A 20,737-nucleotide genomic window follows, 5' to 3' on the forward strand; every position below is an offset into this window, starting at 1 on the left:
TTACACCAGCCAAAGCTGGTGAGTCACCATTGATGTTTCTACTTCACATCTGCCTCCTCACTTAGGCTAGAAAGTAGAACCTGCTTGTTGTTCCACTGTCTAATATATGTATAATTGTAAAAATTCTTATTGCTGTTTGTGTCCTGTTCTGGATCACTATTAGTGATTCTCCAGCCAACTGTTCTTTCTGAGAAATCATGTTAAAGTTCTCAAAATACTTGTAAGATGATTTCTGTAATGCCATGTGTCTGAATATATTTGTCAGTGTTAATAGACTTAAATTAGTGGTTATTTTAACACGGCTGCCTTGGCCTACAGCAAAAGTACAGGTTGAATATTCCTTATCCAAAATACTTGGCACCAGACATGTTTTGAATTTGACTTACTTCAGATTTTGGAATGTTTGCATATGTTTAATGAGATATCTCAGGAGGGACTCCAACCTAATGTCAGAATTCATTTGTAGTTCAGGCTCAGTGTATGCATACAGCCTAAAAGGAATCTTACACAGTCTCTTCAGTAATCTTGCATTTAACAGTTGCATGGTTTGTGGTTTTCTGCTTGTGCCACTATGTTAGCACTCAAAAAGGTTCACATTTTGGAGCAGATTTGTGGAAAAGATTGCTCTGTGTTGACTATGTGAAGTTAAAAATGTGGCCAAACTTTATTTTCAATATATCTTCTAAAATAATTCTGGATTTTTAAGTATAAAAGTATGAAGGTTTGGAGTGTAGCTCTTCCTAGCCTGTGCCAGGCTCTCTTTGATGTTCTAGAACCAAAAAAACAAAAACGTGTGAGAGACACATATTTTTTGAGACTGTGGTGAGCCGGCTTTATATTAATTATGTTTTCCTTACTGAGCTAAAGTAAATGATGGATTTGAATATAAATGACAGTTTTAGCGAGAATGCCCTCTCTCTTTAGAATATAAATAGTGTCTGATACAATTTATATTATAGAAACAGTCCTTGGAAATGCACTTACTAATTTCTTCTTTTTCTTTGTTTGTCTAGTGAGGATTCATCAGAGTCATCAGCAGTAGATTCTGACCATCCATCGAAGCCCCCGCTGGAGAAGTTTATGGTCAAACTGTGCACGCATCATCAGAAGCAATTCATTCGTGTCCTGAGTGACCTATACACCGAATCTCAGCCAGCTTCTGAGGACCTGCAGCCTCTGGATTCCACAGCGATGGATGTCTCCACTTGCAGTGCTGATTGTGCCCAGCTGAGCAGCAGACAAAGTGAAAAGGGTGATGAGTGTCTTGATGGGAAGTCTCCTGCTTCTCTAAGTTTGTTCTTAGACTCATCCGGTTCTCCTAGCTCTCTGAGTGTGACTGAAGAAGCTGTGAAAGAGGCACCTCCTGAGACAGACGCTGCAGATGGAAGAGAGACTGCCTTGACCATTGTCCAGAAAGAGTCCCCTGAGCTTCCAGATGCTCAACCTAACTCCAGAGGATCAGCAGACAGTCCCACAGTGGGATGTCTCACTGCATTGGATTCTTCCTCTTTTAACTCCCTCCACAGTCCCAAAAGCTTAGAGGGGCAAACCACTGGGCAGGAACAAGACACCAGCTTGAAGCCCCGTGAGGATGCTGAAGACCATGCCCCAGCCTCAGTTGAAAGTCTGACTGCAGTGGAAGTAGCAACTGAGAATACTGAAGAGGGTGGTAGCTGTGTTTCTCAAAGAAACTCATTCAAAGCTTTATCAGAAGAGACGTGGGACTCGGGGTTTATGGGAAACTCATCTAGTACTGCAGACAAAGAGAATGCTTTACAGTGTTGCTCAACAACATCCTTACACCAGAATTTAGAGGGAGATGAACAAGATGCAAGGCCAAAGCAAGAGAACCATCTTCATTCACTGGGTAGAAACAAGGTGGGTTACCAGACATACCCCAGTGACATAGGCCATTTTGATCATTCCAAAGGTGATTGGCTAACTTCCAGCTCCACACCAGCTGTACACAGAGCATCCAATGGTCACTCACGAACCAAGATGATATCAGCCTCCATCAAGACTGCTCGGAAGAGTAAGAGGGCATCGGGCTTGAGGATAAATGATTATGACAACCAGTGTGATGTTGTTTATATCAGTCAACCAATAACAGAATGCCACTTTGAAAATCAAAGATCCATATTATCTTCTCGTAAAACAGCCCGAAAGAGTACCCGGGGATACTTTTTTAATGGTGATTGTTGTGAACTGCCAACTGTTCGCACACTGGCCAGAAATTTACGTTCCCAAGAAAAGGGAAGCTGCTCACCAGTAGTACCAGAGGCAGTGGTGACTCCCAAGCAGACTCCTACAATTTCCACCTCAAAGCATACAGTAGGTATACAGCTTCCCACAGTAGATGAGCAGCTTCCCACAGTAGGTGAGCAGCTTCCCACAGTAGGTGAGCAGCTTCCCACAGTAGGTGAGCAGCTTCCAACCATAGATGAGCAACTTCCCACAGTAGGTGAGCAGCTTCCCACAGTAGGTGAGCAGCTTCCCACCATAGATGAGCAACTTCCTACAGTAGATGAGCAGCTTCCCACAGTAGGTGTGCAGCTTCTGGAGGTAGATACCCCAGATGATTCTAGGAAGGAAAGAACCACTACCCTTGAAGGAGACAAAGACATGTCATCAGCTAAAGAGCATCGGGAGCCAGAGGTTTGCCTTACTGTGAATGAACAAGATCTTAGCAGCTCCCCTAGGCCAGGAGAGACCACAGCCTGTAGCCCAGCACATCTTCTGCCTGCTCCCCTGCCTGGTGAGGATATGCCTGATGTTCCAGAAGATAGCATTGTGGTCTCACCTCCCACAGCAAGTGCACTATCTTTCCTTGAGCAAGATCAGCCACCAGCTTCTCTTTTGGGTTCAGAGGAAACAGATACACTCCAGGAGTGCCACCTGGCTCCCACAGCCAGAAGCACCCCCTTCATCTCTGGAGAAGACAGTGAAGACCTGCTATATAGACCTCAGTCTTCTCCTGAAACAGTCATCAGAGAAGAGCATTCTCCGTGCTCAGAAAATGAAAGTCCTACTGTGGATTTTGATCCTCCCCTAGGTCTAGAACTGTCTGAGCATGACCAAAGCATCAGTACTGAGGCTGAAACTGAAAACATCTCTGGGGAGACACTGTTGCTAGAAGCCGCCATGCCCCTCCTGGAAAGCAGCGTTGTCAGTGACGAGAACCCAAGTGAGTCTGAGGGAGGAGCAGGACAGCTGGAGGTGCCTGACAGTGACGTAAGATACTCATCAGAAAATGATTCAAGTCAGGCAAATGTTGACTTACCTGAGAATGTGGACAAGAAGAAAAAGGGTAAAAAGCTCCCTGATGCCTCTGATAGGTGCCTAAGAAGTCAGCTTGTAGAGTCGTCCTCTGCTGACAAGTGCCCAGGAAGCCAGGGTTCGGATTCATCCACGGCTTGCCCTGAAATCAAGGTTTCTAAAAATCCTACTGTAAAGCGTTCTAAAAGAGAAGGGCACTCTGGTGGGGCAACACCTGAGGGCTCAGTGATTGACAGCATCCATAGAGAAGATCTGGAGGACACTGAAAACCCCAGTGTCAGTGAGCGTTCCTCGGATGAAGATATCAAGCAGGAGGGTGAAGGAGTGGGAGTCATCACAAGGCAGACTCTTAAAAGCCTGCTAGCAAAGGAAGTCAAAAGAGAAGAAGGGGAGACTTCCCCAAGCAGTGACCCCACCACAGTCAGCCAGCCACTGCCTGGGGAGAATCTGGAAATCGGTCTCTGGCCCAAACTAGATGAGAGAGGTGTACGTGTGCCCTCCGAAAGCATTCCTTGTAAGAGGGACCCAGAGCAGGGACAAGAGGAGCCGAGACACATTGCCACACAGGATGTGGAAGCCGCTGTGAGTGTGGTAGGTGTTGAGGACACCCCCTCTATTGATGACGCTGGCCTTGCTACATCTAACTTAGCTGGGATATCAGCTAGTCAGAATGGTGAAGCTGCTGGGCCACCAAAATTGGTAACACGGCCTAAGAGATTGCCTTCTTCAACCTACAACCTGAGACACGCTCATTGTGTGGGTGCCTTGGACACTACAAAAGTGACTTCTGAGAAGAAAGTCAACCCAGCACCAAAGGAAAATGAAGCTTCCAAGAGTGCAGAGCCCTTAGATGAGGATGATGCAGACACGGTGGTGGAGGAGCAGCCCAAGTTCATGGGATGGTGTGCAGAGGAAGAGAACCAGGAGCTGATCGCCAACTTCAACGCCCAGTACCTGAAAGTTCAGAAGGGCTGGATCCAGTTGGAGAAAGAAGCGCAGCCAACAGCAAGAGCAAGGAGCAAGTCCGACAAGCTGAAGGAGATTTGGAAGAGCAAGAAGAGGTCACGGAAGTGTAGGGGTTCATTGGAGGTGCAGAAGTTCTCTCCTGTTCAGATGCTGTTTATGACGAACTTTAAACTGTCTAATATTTGTAAGTGGTTTTTAGAGACAACAGAAACTCGGTCTCTGGTAATTGTGAAGAAATTAAATACTCGTCTTCCAGGAGACGTACCCCTTGTTAAACACCCTCTTCAGAAGTACCCTCCCTCCGCCCTGTACCCCAGTTCACTACAGGCAGAACGCTTGAAAAAACACTTAAAGAAATTTCCTGGAGCCATGCCCGCTAGGAATAATTGGAAAACGCAAAAGCTGTGGGCTACACTACGAGAAAACCCTGGCCGTGGAGAACCAGAGGCTGGCAGTGACATCAGCCTTGGCCCTAACAGTGAGGACAGTGCAGAGGAAGTCAGGGAAGGTAGAAAGAGCCATCCTCCCACCACCTTGCCTACTCCAGCCAGCACCCGGATCCTTAGAAAGTATTCCAATATTCGAGGAAAGCTCAGAGCCCAGCGCCTGGATAGCTCACTGGGTGGGGCTTCCGAAATTAAGCAGGGCCGAAAAAGCGTGTGCATCAACCCGCTGATGTCCCCCAAGCTGGCCCTCCAGGTGGGTGCAGATGGCTTTCCTGTCAACCCCAAGAGGGCTGAAGGAAGCAAGGGGAGAAGAGGGAAGCAGATGCCTGAAACCTTGATTAAAGTGGAAGGTCAGAACAAGCGCAAACGAGCAAACAGCTATGGCGCTCAGGATGATAAGGACAAGGGGCCAGCAACAAAAGCCAGCAGAGCCCTTTCTGCCAAGAAGCTAGCTGCAAAGGACAGAGTCAGCCAGCTGTCCAGGAAGATGACCTTGAAAGAGAATAAAGTAAGGATCTGTAAAAAGGCTCCCGGGAAGAGCTGCCCACCTTCCAGGAAAGAGAGAGAGGATGCAAACAAAAGGTCTAGCCATCCTGCTGCAGCCTCTGACGCGCTGACAAAGCCTGCGAAACAAAGGGGGACAGGAGAAGCCTCTTCAAAGCCCCCAAAAGCTGGAAGGAGGAGCAGGAAGCTGAGCAGTGGTAGGGGCCGAGCCAGACCCTTGACAAAAAGCCCAGAGAACCGGGCTGCCCAGAGAAAGAGAAAGCTCAAGTCCAAACTGGACTCTTCCCAGGGCAAACGGAGGCGGCTAGATGCCAAGTGATAGCTGGATGGCCACTGAGAGAGGAACTGACCTACAGAAGGAACCTTTTATTTTGCATTAACAAAATCTGCTATTATAAGCTTATCAAGCCTTTAATGTTACAGAGAACACCAGTTTGAGATGGCAGAAAATGTATCTCAGTTGGAGAAGGGAACTTCAGAGAGTCCTTCTCCATGGCTAAGGGAAGTTGTACATTATATTCTGGTTGTTCCTTGGGTTTTAAACTTGGAACCAAGCAGTTTTTGTTTTAAGAAGTACAGTGCCTTATTTATCCTTTTTGTTTAAAATTTGACAAAAGCTAAGAAGCTGATGTATGTGACTAAAGGCTTGTATTTTATACTTGACGCACAAGCACTTGCTCTGTCACTGAGGAGGCCACCGCCGCGCATGCGTGAGCGAGCGAGCGAGCGAGGAGCCGGCAGCAGCTGCCTGTGCGCCCCTGGACAGGTGCACCTTGCAGACCGCAGCACAACTCCCCTCTCTGTCTTGTTTGGGTTTTATTTGAGTGATATTTGAAAGCTGAACCAAATCATTTCTATGGTATGTGGAGAATGCAGGGGATTTATAATTATTATAAAAGATTAATATTTCTGTTTCCTTCTAAAAACTCATTGTTTATCACCCCTTCATCCTTTTTTTAAATCATTTCAGATCATGTTCTCTAATTTGTGTGCCCATGGGACAAAAGATGTGCTAGAAACGCCCCCTCCCAAACTGTGTTACTGCTAACTGTGTCACCCTCCAGTTTGGGACCATGCAAGCATGGTAGTACTGCTTACTCTATGATACAGGTTTGCGTTCCGTTTTTTTTTTTTTTTTTTGTTCAAGTTTTTTGTGTATATTTTCATCTTGTAGCTGTCATTTGACCATTAGAATGAGCTATTCTTTGTCTCATTTCTTACACAGAGTACTTCCCTATGCAGTGAAAGTCAAAATGTTCTTTTCAGCAGTAGGAAAGCTTAGCCTTGTGCATATACATCTGGGTACATCTGCTTGTAGTTGCTGTCCACAGTGTCTTCTGGTACTAGTTTCACAGTAAACTTCCCTCTTCCCCACGCAGTGTATCTGTAAGCAGAGTAATTAGCAGTGGCCAGATGGTTGGATTCATTGTCTCCATACACATCTCTAATACCACTTTCACAGCAGACTTGGAGTGCGGTAGGGTCCCGGGCAGCTGAGAGAAGCTGCCCAGACCCCCCTCCCCCCATACACAGCTGAGTGACGTCAGCTGGGACTCCCTGATGTGAATGAATAGCCTTGCCTGGAGTAGGTGTCTATTCTGATTGATAGTTCCATCCTCGTGGCTAAATGCTTGCCGCGTTGCTCCTCCCCATAGCACGTCACTCTGTCCTGTGGCTCAGAAATGAGAACTGCAATAATTGAAGGTGATGATGTTTGCCTTCCCATTGGCTTTACTCAGTGCCTCTGACGTCACTCCATTATAACCATGTGTACTTGACTTTTCCATCAGGCCAGTCAGCAAACCACCTGGTTGCTAAAGCCTCAGTCGGCTTTGACATGTTCTGTCGTCAGAGGCTTGCATGGACAGCTGCTGCCCTGTTTTATTAAAAGTTCCTACTTAGGTTGTTTCAGATCTTTTTAGATCAACCCAGATGGACTTCTTTTATATGCAAATCATGATTAAAAAAAAAAACAGGCCTTCTACCTATTTTGCTATTGTTAAAGGTTTGCTGCAGATAATGGAAACTTCTGATAATTGGGTAGGACTGGAGCTTTGATTCTTGAGAAATTGAGAATTGTGTTGAATTTTACAGATAATGAAAGTTGTGCTTTCATTTTTTTAAAATGTCACCTCTGCCCCATGAACGTTCGTGGACTTTCTCCCTCACCGCCTCCTTCACTCCCCTTCCCTTCCCCACCCCCATTATTCTTTTTATTATTATCTTTGACCTTGACCGCTCACAAGCTACCTATCGTGAGACTGCTGAGTGCGTGCTCGAAACTCTCTCTCAGCATTAAGTTGCACAGAAGCATTAATGTGTTTTGAGTAGGTTCATTTAATATTTTAAAAATGGTTTTAAGGCTTAAAAGAGCTTTTTCTATAGTTGTCACTGGATATTGTTGTAGTGACTTAAACAGCCAGGCTTACTAATGTGAGGTGTGTCAATGCCCGTACATATGAGGCGCCCTGGCCACTCCCTTGTAAGGCTTGGGTTAGGTTAGAGGGATGAGTGAGGAATAAGTCAATGGGACACTTCTAGTTTCAAGTTTGTAATTCATTCCATTACTTTCCCGGTGTGTTTTCATTTTTAAAAGCTCACTTCAAGATAGTAGGCTGCATTTGCAGGAGCCATGTGGAAGCGTCTGTTATTTACCTACGTAATAGTGCAGTAGGCATCTTTAAAATCGGCTTACACTTCTGCATTTATATAGATGCACACTTTACAAAATTAGGACATTTAAGGGTTTTTAATTATTTCACGTTTATTGAATTCATTTTTGCTGATATGGTTAATTTGTTAATAGAAGAAGAAAAAAATCAAAACTTGATGGTAGCTCTAAACCTTTCTACACCCATGCCTGAGAAATTGTCCCTTCAGCATCTCCGGGCTTGGCTCTGACTCTTTGTTCTCCTTCCTTCCTGTAGCCATTTTCAAATATGACTTCCCACCATATGTGATGCACTCTGTTGCACAGTTTGGATCCTAAGTCTGAAAGGCGTTCTGCTCCTGGTCCTACGCTCTGTAAAGTGGCTATCTAAGGCTCTAGCTGAAGTTGATGCCAGAGGACTAGTGTCCCCTCTGTTCAGGATCTGGGAGATGTCCACGAAGCTAGCTGAGAAGCTCTGTGTGGCTTTCCTAAAGTGCAGCCTGCTTTGGTGACCCATTTTCTGTCCTGTTAGGCTCCTAGGAAGGGCCTGCTGTCTCGCTGGGGTTCAGAATCTTGCCCAGGCACTTTCTATGTTCTAGTAGCTTCCAGCATAGGAATGTTACCTGAGTCTATTGACCCACAGTTGCTAGTTCCTGGGATTACTTAGGTTTGGCTGTTTTTATTTTGTTGTTGTTAGGTGGGGTTCTTTACTGAAGACTTGATCCTGTCCTATCTAAACCACAGTCAAGCTGTGGGGTTTGTGCCTCATCGTTCTGTAGTGGCTTAGAGAGAAGAGCCACTTCCATTTCCCCCATGGACCCTCTGCATCCCCTGAGCACATAAGTCATCAGCAAGAATCACCTTAAGATAGATGCTGTAAATCAGGATTTGGCCTGTTTCCAGCCTTGTGATGGCTGCTGTACTGAGGGCACAACTGTCACTCGTTTATGAGCAACATTTCTATTGATTAGCAGACCTAAGGGTCCCACAGGAAATGACACCATGCTCTGTGATGCACACTGGAGATGCTGTGGTGTTGTCATCAGCAAGTCTGTGCTTGTCATAATACTAGAAGCAGACTGAGTTACCCAGAAGCTGTCCAATGGCTGCAGAGCCATCTCCATCCCTTTGGTCTCACGTCAGCCAGTGCAGGCCTCCTCTTAGCTTACCCTTGAGCTGTCATAGACATGTAAACTGTGGGCCGGCTACTCATATGTATAAATAAAGTTGTATTAACTTAGAACCATGTCCATTTGCTTATTGGTTGTCCATGGTGCAGATTAAACATTTGGAAAAGCAGTCAGGAAGCCCACAAAACCTAGAATAGTTACTATTTGTATCTTTGAAAAAGCCTGCTGACCCCTGCTTGAGAAAATAATCCCTTTTGGGAATAAATCTTCCCCCATTCCTCTTCTGCCTCAACACCCTCTGTCTCCCACATCCTCCGTCTCAGTTGTCTTGAGCACGTTTCTGTCTGCTCCTGCTGTAGAGACACGTGTCACTGAGACAGCTTCAGAGTAACTCAACTCTTAACAAGCTGTGTGTCTACCTTTAAGTCCCTCCCTCCGGCCCCACAATGAAGCCACCACAGCCTATAGACCAGAACCCTTGAACAAGTTGCCTTTGGAGTTCTTAAGTTGTGTGGACTATCCCATGTTGCCTCCCATAGCTTCTAATCATAGAGCTTTTTTTCCCAAGGCTTCCTCCCAAATCCTTTGCAAAGAAAGACTTTTAAAAACTTAAAACCAGCAGAACTAGGAAACTAGTGTTTTGAGACAGCTTTCAAAAATGATTCACCTACAAGAGATGGATTGTAGGGCCAGCTACTTGGCAGCATCCCATTCTTCTGCACCCAAGGGACTACCTGGTGAGCAGTATGCAAAAGCTGTCCTTAGTCATGCTTTTGTCTTTGGAGTTGAGACCATTGCCTCCTCCGTGGAGTTGTGGTTTCCCAAGCTGTAGGATGGTGGCTTTCAGTGCTCTGGGCCCAGCTCTTCCTCTAGCAGACAGGCAGCTGCACAGACATGTGTTCCAAGGAAGGAGACCCTGAAGCTTCCACACCCTGTGGGCCTGTCCTGTTTGACAGGCTGTGCAGTTTGTAAGCCTCTTGAAAGCATTGACTGCCTGTCTGAAAGAGCATCCAAGTGCCTGTGGTATTAGAATACCCCAGAGGTTGGGTAAATGGGTTTACACTTTTTGAATTGGACAAGCAGAGATGATAAAACAACTAACAAACTGTATGTGGTCCACACTACCTAGAAACTTATTCCTTGACCTTTTAGGTCAGTGTACTGATTTTTGCAAAAAGTCATTATCATTGTGTGGGTGGTTAGGCACATGTTTTCTTTGTGCATATAGGCCAGCATTGCTGTAGTCCATTGGGTATCTTGCTTGTCTGTCTCAGCACACAGTTGGCTTTATGCTGCATCACTCCTGATTGTGTTTGTACGGAAGAAGGAGAGCATCTCTGTTCATTAGATACTTGCTGATGAGTTAGTTGCAGAATCACCATATCTACTAGGGTCTAGTTTAAAGTACAGTCTTGTAAACATGCATTCATCTTTGTTAGGCATCACAGTGAACTTGACTGATGGAGACATTCCACCAGCAGTGCTTGGCACATGCTGATTTCCAGTGGACTTAGAGAGCCTATGGTAGAGCCTCTCTCTGAAAGCATAGGAACTGGCAGTTTCACACCCGTAGTCCTCATTTTTCTTCTGTATATAGGATCTGTGCAGGTTTACGTTCTCAAGTTTGGTTGATATCTGTGAATACCAGTGGCTGATCTTTGCGTGTTTGGAACCTGAGTCCAGGCCACACATTTTTGACATGGCCAGTGTGCCAACGGCACCTCGTCCGTGCACCAGCAGCTTTAGGCAAGACAAGTTCAGGGCCCTCTTGGTCAGGCCTGAAACTTGGTCAATCCTGAAGCAGCTCCTCATCTGGGGAGTCATTCTTGGTACCTTGCCTTTCCTTTTCCCTCCTGCCTCTGGCCCCCTTCTGGGTGGCATCTTCTCTGGGACACCCCCCGCAAGTGCTTCTCTGAATGCATACATGCCACATGAGAAGGATTTCTCTCATTGCTAGATTTTCACAGTGTTTAGTGGGCTGTGTCTGAATGCCCTTCAGTGATCACCTTTTTCCCACTCCAGTTGGTACCATGATGTACATCTTGCATTGTGTTGTAGTTAGAGCTGTATGAAGTGTTCGGAAGCATCTATGGTAAAGATACTATACAAATAAGATTGGCATAATTTTGTATATTTATATCACAGGTAGGGATTATTGCTAGAGCCACTGTATCTTAGGGTAATTAATTTCACTAGTGGCTTCTGCATTCTTAGTTGTTCTAGGAGACTGTATTAGTGACTAATTTCAAATATATAGAGTACATATTTATACACACCATTGTGGAATTTATTTTACTATGTAAATAGTGATATTTTCCTGTTCAAATGCTTCTATACAAAGTATTTATTTTAACAAAATTAGTTAACTGTCAAAAGGGCTTTCCAAAAACTTCTTGCCATCTGTTCTCCCAACTCCCATGCTCGGCCATCAACCCCCTAAACATCACAGTAATGGCAGGAGGCTGTAACCTTAAACCCCTTCCTGTATTTGGGTAGACACAACATAGATTGGGAACCTGCTCCCACTGATGCTCCATTCCAGATCAGAGTGGGACTTGAAGGACTCTAACTTTGCTCAGCCCAGCATCGGGGCTTCCCCTAACAGCCCAACTCACACATGCACCATTAGTACATTCAGCTGTTCACTTCCATGACCCGTGCAGGAAATTGACCTTGGTTGTAGTCCCTTGGCAAGCAGCCTCATGCCTATGCAATGAGAAGAAATGACTGTGGTTGCCAGTATGAGCTTCTAGTCTGACTCTCAGAATTTGAGAGTCACCCTTTCACACATCCATAGGAGACACACATCACCTTCTGCATATTGCCAACACTTGAGAACACCTTGGCTTGCCTCCTCACCCTTTCCCATCAGGCATCTATGCAGATGTGGCCCTGTCCCACCCATCTGTAACCCATGGTTCTATCTAAAATGTATTCAGCTTTACTTCTCAGGAGTCCTGGTCTGTAGTTCAGAGCACCCTAGACGTCATGGAACCAATGCTTCATGGTTATGCATGGCCCTTTTCCCTGTGCCTCATCCATGGGCACCCTATCTGTCACCAGGCCACCGTGCCAGAATGGCTGGATTGACCTGCAGCTCCAGGACTCTAGGGTGCTTGGAGACCAGGTATGTAGGGATTACTGTCATCCATTTGAACTGTAGTTTGCGTATTTCCTATAGCCTTCCTTTGTCTTTTCTAAACAAGGAAGGCTCTTGAACAGCAATGCTGGAGAATGTTTTTCTAAGATGCTGTTTGTAAGCAAGTCTGATTTTGAGATGAAATGTGAATGGGTAGCTAGGTGCCAGGGAATTTAGCACTGAACTAGACAGTCAAAACTTTTTTAACTTTTGCAGAAAGTAGAATCTGTTCTCATCTAAATGTTCACAAGATGTAATGCTGTAAATAGTTTTCTAAGAATATTTATTACACGCGCTGTATACAGACTCATGTTCTGAGTGATGTTGGTTTGCATTGTATTGTAGAAGAATATATTTTGAGTAGTGAACTTCTTTCATAACACAGTTCACTCATGGAGAAAGAAATGAAACCAGCAGGTTGAGAGCTGTGTGGGGCATTTCATCTGTAATGGACCATCCAATCCAAGCTTTAACTGCCCCTATTCTCATCTGGTTGTGTTATATATTATATATAGATATATAGATATATATACAGATGTACAGTAAATTGGTCAGTGCCTGGGTCTGCAGAGCAGATTTCCAGGTGTTCTTTCTGATGTGTTTCCATAGCAATATGACCCCAGGTGCTGACCAGTCCTGTTGTCTCAGAGGATCGGGTTGGGGGACAGCTCTTGCAAAGCCTCTTGCCTTTCCTAAGAGGCTGCTTTACTTGAATTGTTGCTTCTGTTTCTTCTGCACGCTCCCATGTCACAAAACTATAGCAGTGTGTGGGAACTCTCCCAGCACCAGACACATCAAAAGTGGACACACCACTCAAAAGGTTAGTGATTTCCCAGGAACTTGTAGAACAGATGAGACAAAGCTCATTTGGCCATAGAATAAATGTAAGGAATTTTTACCCGAGAAACATACGTGGCCTATTATATTTCCCCCTGCTCTGTCTGACTTACCTTTAGAAACCAGCCTATGTCCTGCCTTCTGCCTCTATGCCTCAGCTCGAGATGTCCGTGGTCCCTAGAGTCTAGTTAGGCTCTTAGTGTGTCCGACTCTGTTGAGCAGCCTTTCCTTGTGACCGTCCTAAACTTACTGAAACAGATACCCACGTCCAGAAAACCACTGTTAAAAATGATGTAGCTTTTTAGGCTTTTGGAATATGCCTCTCTCTTTTTTAATTTTTTTATATTTCTGATGGTGTTTGGGATTCACTAGTGTTTTTTAAACTGAAGTGGGTGCATTAAGGTAAACTTTCTACTGCTGCACCCAAAAGCATGCAGAGGAGAGGACTTGCCCTGCATCGTGTTGTTGGGAGGTGACTACTTATGGTGGGGGGAGGGGAGGGTCTTGTAGATGATACACGAAGGTGAGATAGAAATTCTGGCCAGAGCTTTCCTAAGTCTTTGGTATTTTGTAATGAAAATCCCCACATTAGCCTCATTTAATCTCAATGTAAGCCTGCTGTTTACCCTCAGGGAACAAGTGGTTTTCAAAATTGAGCTCCTCCAAGGTCCGGGACCAGTGCCTGTGTAGGCTGGTCATCTTTGTGATCTCATGGCATTAGTTTCTCCTATGCATTACAACACAAGATGTTCAACCCCACCCTGTATGAAAAGCACAGCCCAGTGCCCTATTTTAGGCTAGTGTCCATGCCTTTGAAGGGCCTGGGGGTCCTAGGAGGCCCATGCAATTTAACTGAAGCTCAGGTGTGCATTGGATTTTGCTTCTATTAGGCCACAACCCTTCAGAATGAGTTTAGGGCAGGGGCTGCGGATCCAGCTCCATTTCAGGGAGCTGAGTCTCCACCATTCCTCAAGTTTTTACTGGTCCCTCCTGGTGTTGTTGCCGAGGTCAATCTTGTAGGTGTTTGGATGTGCTCCTTTCTGCTGTCTTGTGAGTCTTAGCCAGTGCTCCAGATGCCCAAGAGTGGGGCCTGCGGAGGGTTGAGCCCTCCCAGACCCCAGCTCCTTCCAAACCAGTGAAGTGAGAAGAGTCTGCAGGTGCCACCTGGCAGAGCAGTGCACACATCTTGGGCCTGGATTCCACTGTTAGTGAGTGTAGGAAAATACTGTGTCTTTAACAGATGAAAATTCAATGTATGCTGTGAATTTTTTGGTTTGAAACATTGAAAAATTTTCATTAGACAATGTTTACATACCTCACCTGAAGAACCTTTGAGAGTGTATATATGAAATTTAAAAATATATTAAGTTGCTTTAAAACAGTATGTATAGCTATAAAAGTTGGAGTTATTTTAACTTTGAGTATGTACCAAGTCTCTTAAATATTTGAAATCTTGTAGACTTTTTGTGCTTCTGTGTTTTGCTTTTCCTGTTGGACCACATAGATAACTGTGTTCTTGTTACTGATAAAGGGGCCCACACTGACGTTGAAGTGGAAGGATTTCCTGTGGTGGTTTTGAGAGAATGGGGTGTAGAGGTAGAGATCAGCGTGTGGGAGGGATTACTCTTAACATTGACATTTATTCTGTGAGCTTTTTCCAAGCGCTTATTTTACTGCAGCGTATTAAACTTCTTTGATATTAAAGTGTGTTTGTGTAATCACTGGAGAGAGAACAGAATACAGCACAGCCTCCTGCCCCACTGGTACATGGCTGGATGCAGACTGTAAGCCGTGGGACTGGGCATAAAGAAACACTACCCTAAACCATCAGTCATGCTGTAGTTATGCCTGACTTCAGGGGAGGAAATAGAGTGAAAACAGTGTGGGATCCCAGGTGACACGACAGGAGGGAAAAGGCCAGCTGGTGCTGTCCAGTCCTGTGACCCCAGGTGGAATATGGCAGAACACAAACTTTGCCTTTGCCAGGGTTTCTGCTGTGATCTGCTTCATTGGATCCTTTTGTCTGTGCTAGAAGTGGGTCTGTTCAAGATCACCACCGAACCAGTCCATCCCATAGCTACACTCAGTCAAGGTGTGAACCAGTCCATCCTACAGCTACATTCAGTCATGGTGTGAACCAGTCCATCCCACAGCTACCCTCAGTCAAGGTGTGAACCAGTCCATCCCACAGCTACACTCAGTCATGGTGTGAACCAGTCCATCCCACAGTTACACTCAGTCACTGTGAACCAGTCCATCCCACAGCTACCCTCAGTCAAGGTGTGAACCAGTCCATCCCACAGCTACACTCAGTCAAGGTGTGAACCAGTCCATCCCACAGCTACACTCAGTCATGGTGTGAACCAGTCCATCCCACAGCTACACTCAGTCATGGTGTGAAACAGTCCATCCCACAGCTACACTCAGTCACGGTGTGAACCAGTCCATCCCACAGCTAGCCTTGGTGGCTACATGGAGTTGACTGTCTAGCAGCCTCTGGTTTTGCTTTAACACAGAAGTTGCAAATTTTCAACCCATAGATGTGTTTAGCCCAGGATTTTTAAAAAAGGAAGTTTAAAAACATAAATTTTTCATTTCAAATATTGGTGTTTCTAGTTTTGTGGGATTTGGTTGTTTTGTTTGTTTGGGGGTGGGTGTTGTTTGCTTTGTTTTAACCTAGCAAATTTAGCCATGATAAGAACCAGCTGGTACAGGCTGGAAAAATGCTCTTCAGGGTCCACAGTCTCCGGCGGTGAGTTTCCATTTGCCCCTGTTGGTACCCGCTTTAACAGAAGTGGTCATAGAAATGGTCAGCCAAGGAGCACTGCCTGCTTGGTTTACCTTCTTCCCAGACAGGCAAGCCTTTCACCCTACTTGGTTTCACTTTCCCTTCTCTACCCTGCTCTCTATTATTCCATCTCCAAATCCCTTGCTGTTAGGACAGCACCAAAGTTATTACCTCTCTGCGCTTTCACGATGCTCATATGGGCTTTATAATGGCTACATTCTCCTTGTGAGTCAGTTCATAGTCCTGGCATCAACAGAGGACTTGCAAGGCCTTTTAGCTTGGAGGACCTGTCTGGGGGACCCAGCCTCCCAGGCGCACAGATCCTTATCTCCCCTCCCTAGTGAAGGGTTTCTGGTGTGATGTTTGTTTCCTTCTTACTCCACTGGCCTCCTAGGATGTCTGAGAATATATGCTACTTTCTAATCTGTTGCCTGGATACTCCAAGCCCCTCAGAGTCTGGTAAAATGTGTGACTCTGTAGACAAACGCTCAAAACATTAGCATCACTGTAAACACTTGGTAGGCTCCCCGGATTGTCATGCACCCCTTCCTCCACATCAGGATTAGACTGCCTGCCCATGGTGACCGGCCAGTGTGCTAGCCCAGAGCCTTGTTGCCCTGGTAGCTGCAGACTCATTTTGGCGAAGAAAGAGACCAGGCAGGCAGAAAGTCAGTGGATCAATGTCATGTTCACATGGAAGACAATGGACAATACTGACATATTCTAAAACAATACTTCTGGGGGAAGGACAGGCACAGCTCCCGCAGGGACTGTTTTAAGCCAGTTTCTAAGAGTTGACCCAAACAAGACTCCAGGAAACCCCAAACAAAAGGTCACAACCACATAGCATCTGAAAATCAAAAGACACTGGAGGTTGACTTTAACATATAAAAATACTATAACAAAATGAAATACAAATATATATTAGAATCTGTAAGTATTCTGTATAAAGAGATACTTTCATGGTTAGGCTAACAGCAGGCAAAGGGGAAACAGAGCCAGTCTTTTCCATTTCTTAACATTGTCACAGGGCCTTGAGCAGTGCTGCCCTAGTACCAAGTCCTAGAGGCCTTGCCCTGCTGGGTCTCTTCTGTGTCTTCTGTGCACGTCTAATAGAAATAGCCAGTGCTGACCACAAAGCTAACTGAAGGTCTTTGCCAAAGGGGAACACAATGTGGAGATGATTTCTCAAAGGGCTGGTCTCATAGTTGCCTTCTTTCTTACCCAACCTTCCAAGCCCAATTGTGAACAGGATGATAGACCAGGCCCTTGGCTGGCAAGGAAGTGACTGAGTCAAAGGTTAAGTTGAGCGTGGGGCTCATGGCTCGCTCACCCTTGTTACCCTCCCTTTGCCATGAGTCTTGATCCTCAGATTCAGTAGAAGACTGTTTCAGGAGGGCGGGGTGGGGGGGGGGGCTTAATGTTCCCAAGGATCTCTGGGAACCATTGTGTTAGCCTCTCATGTCCCATCCCAAGGCCTTGGGGAAAGGTGCCACCTGACTGCAGGTGTTTGACCTTCGGCAGTGTGAGCAAACCTGCCAGTCCATGCCAGCCCAGGAATTGGCTTTTCCGGTGATGGCTGGAGACGGTAACTTCACAGGGCAGAGGAAGCCAGAACGTCTCTATTTCTAGAAAGGGACGTGATGCTACATGCCTAAGCTTTTCTTCCATGTACAACCTGGGGTAGCTGCTCGTCAGGGTCCCACAGTGGCCTGAGGGCACTTGGAGTAAGAGAAAGACACTGCAGAGTTGGGTAAAGCCTCTTAGAGGCCTGGGCCTCTGCTCTCTTGGGGACTTGCCGGTCTGCATTGTGGCCTTGTTCAGGGCCTTAAGAAAATGGAGCCTGTCCTCCCCTACCCCAGCATAGGGTGTACCCAGTCATGAAGACATTGACCTGTTGGGCAGGGCAGGGCTCTTTCCATCCAGAGTCTCACTGGTCTCAGAGCTATTATGATAGGAGTTGCCAAGTCCTAAAGTCACAGGGGGTTTGTGTCCTCAATAGCACCGAAGGCTCCTCTTGGTGTCCACATGGGCCAGGACACAGGTATAAGGTCTTTCCATGTGCTTCACCTACACTTCCAGATGGAAGCAGCCAAGAGAGGGACATGCTCACACCTTCTGGCCCACGGAGATGCTTCCCTTCCTCTCTTCCCTCCCCCACCACTATCCAGGGCTACAACCTCTCAGGGAGAAGTGAGACCTCATATAACCCTTTGTCCCTTCAGCAGCCCCCTGCTAGGCTCAGACCTCATCTTTCTACAATTCACTCTGCATGAAAGAGAAGCCTTGGTGTCAGCCCACCATGTATCTGGTGACTTCACACAGCTGTCACTGTAAACCCCCAGAGTGAGGAGCTGCAGCTTGGGCCTCTCTGGGAACTCCATGGTGCTTAGGAATTAGTCCACATCAAGGCTGCCTATCCTCACCCACTCCACATTGGGTACATAAATACCTGCTAATGAAGTTAATGGAATTGAATTTTCTAACTCCTCAGGCCTCCTCCTGGGACCAGAAAGGTGGTATCTGCTTAGTTCCTGTCTACCTCCCTGCTTCACAGCCACAGGCCTAAGGCCTGGAATGGGCAGAAGTCTGCTCTGAGCCACAGGGCAGAGACTTTTAGTGTCTGGGTCATCTGATTTCCTCCTGTTGCACATGGCCTCTGTACATGGAGGCCATGTCCAGTGGAGAAGCCCCTGGCCTCACCCAGCTGCTCCTCACACCCAATCCTTCCTCTGCTAGAGGCACCAGCAGCTTTTGGCTAGGGAAACCTGGGCCCAATGCCCCTTTTGTAGCCAATGATGTCTGTTCTGCTGAACTAACTCCTTGCCCTCTTTGGTGGGATCTATCACCCCAAGCATAAGAACCCCTTCATAGAAGCTTCCATGGTCATCCTATACTTCATGATTCAGAGCCTGGTCCTACTCAAACCCAACCTTACACCTACCTCTTTCCCAAGCTGTGGAGACAATGGGCCATGTGACTCAAGGAAGAAGGGTCAGTTACTTCTGCATGACAGGAGCTCTTTTGGAGAGTGGCTTGCAGCCAGTAGATGTGGCTGCCGAGACCAGGCCAGTACCCCGGGAGGTGGTTGTCCTCAGGGGGGCCAAAGGCTACTGGGATATTATTAACTCTGTTTCAGACCAGCCAGGGTCACAGGCCAGGGGAGAAGCAAGTGGAGACCGGGTTTAGCCCCCTATTTCAGTCCCGGGTAGCAGGCAGAGGTATGCCATCATTCTGCCACTGTTCGTGGCCTGACCTCACACACACATTCATTCAACAAATATTTATTAAGCGCCTATCTGTGCAAGGCACTTTGGGAGAGGGCGCGGCAGTCCAGGCCTTGCTTGCTCCTCTGACCCAGCAGTGCAGTCTGCTGGAAAGGCAGCTCGGTGCCCCCACGCCCACCAGGACCCAGGCGCCATCCTGGTGATGCCCGCACCTCAGCCCAGCTGCTAGTGTGCCACCTGCGCATTACGCACACTGGGCACAGCCGCACTTTGTGGGCTTCTCCACCTCCTCAGCAAATGAAGTCCCGTCGCTGCACTCGAAGGTGAGCTTCCTCCGCTTCAGCCGTAGGCCCTGGCAGCAGCCCTGGCCTGGGCACACGCCCCGGCATTCCACCCACGACAGCGGGCGCGTAGTCTGGCAGATGGCATAGCCCCTCTGGACCCGGTGAAAGTCCCGGACAGGGTCCCCCCGGCACTCGGTCTCTGGATGGGACAGATACCAAGAGAGAGCCTCAGAGCACACCGTGGGAAGCAGGAGGGGCACTGGGCAGCATCCTAGGAGGGCTCCACTGGGAAAGCCCTCTCACCCCTCTGTCCTGAACATCCTCCCCGGCTCTGCATGCACCTACGCTCGACTTCCTCACAATGTGTGATGGGGGAGGAGGAAGCAGCTAGCTGCCCAGGCCCTCCAGGCCAGAGTGGCTGCCAGTTGAAATGGTTCCCACTGTGCAGGTGTGCAAGAAGAGCTGAGACCTGGAGGCAATGCGTTAGGGAAGCATTCCTCGAAGGAGAGGCTGACCCACTGACCCCACGGTGCCCAAGGCTGAATTTCTCCAGCTTCCCTCTTCCCAGCTTCTGCAGTCTGGAGTCTAGCCAAAGTATCTTGGTGAAGGGGCCCAGGGAAAGCCTGGGAAGAAATCCCCTAACCTTCAGACATCCTGCCACACCTAGGTCCAAAGCTGACAGACCGAGATGCTCAAGCCTGGCTGTTACTGGATGTGGCTGGATGGTCTCTTCATGGAGAGACCTCAGCCAAGAAGGACAGGGTCCTGGTCAAGGGAACTGCAGGGCAGGCTGAGTCCAGGAGATGGAAAAGGTGGAACTCTGACTAGAGGACAAGGGCACAGAAGCCCAGTAGTCCCCTGTGTACCAGAGGGGAGGGAAGGAGGAGGACAAGGATGGAGGGCTTGCTGGGATTTGAGGATGATAACATGAAGTTCCTACGGCAGAATGGCGGGGAGGGACCCTGCAGAGGGCAGTCAGGAGGGGGCCCCCTGACCTTGCTCACACAGCTCGCCTGAAAAGCCAGGGTTGCACACACATTGTGCCCCTTTGGTGGCTGAGGCCTGGCAGTGGCCATGCAGGCACTGCAAGCCCCCACAGGGCTCTGCCACAGCCCCGACCTGGTTGCACAGAGCCCCTGAGTACCCATCCTGGCACTGGCAGCTGTAGGCAAGAGCATCAAGGGGCACGCATTTCCCGTGGACACACCTGGAAGAGACAGGGAAGAGGACTGTGAGAACAGGCTAGACCGTGGGCCAGCCAGAGCGGGGGGGTCCCACCCCCTAGCCTTGCACTTGGTTCTGTTCCCAAGATTTAAAGGGGCGGGGTGGGGGGAATCTGATTCTATGCTTGTCCTTTTCCAGTTAATAAGAGCTTAAAGCCAAATAATAATAATAATAATAATAATAATAATAATCTTGTATCAGGACATATGCTCCAATTTAAAGATTTAAAAATACAGCTGGTGAGGCTGTGCTTGCCATAAGCAAAC

The 20,737-nt window shown here is 47.2% G+C and overlaps 2 protein-coding genes across 10 annotated transcripts in view; one reads left to right on the forward strand and one right to left on the reverse strand.

The window, feature by feature from the left end:
• The window catches only part of Lcor (ligand dependent nuclear receptor corepressor), a 113,162-nt gene extending 98,510 nt beyond the window's left edge, over nucleotides 1-14,652 (forward strand). For 8 of the 9 annotated variants that reach the window (XM_038316815.1, XM_038316827.1, XM_038316834.1 and 5 more), the window contains one exon: nucleotides 1,014-14,652. In XM_038316815.1, the coding sequence (XP_038172743.1) occupies nucleotides 1,014-5,511 (4,498 nt within the window). In that variant the 3' untranslated portion in view covers nucleotides 5,512-14,652. The remainder of the gene's footprint in view (nucleotides 1-1,013) is intronic. The other variant, XM_038316799.1, reaches the window with a different exon arrangement.
• A 4,555-nt stretch (nucleotides 14,653-19,207) lies between these two features.
• Slit1 (slit guidance ligand 1) overlaps nucleotides 19,208-20,737 on the reverse strand; it is a 143,007-nt gene continuing 141,477 nt past the window's right edge. The window contains exons 36-37 of the mRNA XM_038336276.1: nucleotides 20,243-20,454; nucleotides 19,208-19,446 (exon numbers count right to left, since the gene is read on the reverse strand). Coding sequence (XP_038192204.1) covers nucleotides 19,208-19,446; nucleotides 20,243-20,454 — 451 coding nt within the window. The remainder of the gene's footprint in view (nucleotides 19,447-20,242; nucleotides 20,455-20,737) is intronic.

This window comes from Arvicola amphibius, chromosome 1 (genome assembly GCF_903992535.2).
Source record: "Arvicola amphibius chromosome 1, mArvAmp1.2, whole genome shotgun sequence".
NCBI lineage: Eukaryota > Metazoa > Chordata > Mammalia > Rodentia > Cricetidae > Arvicola > Arvicola amphibius.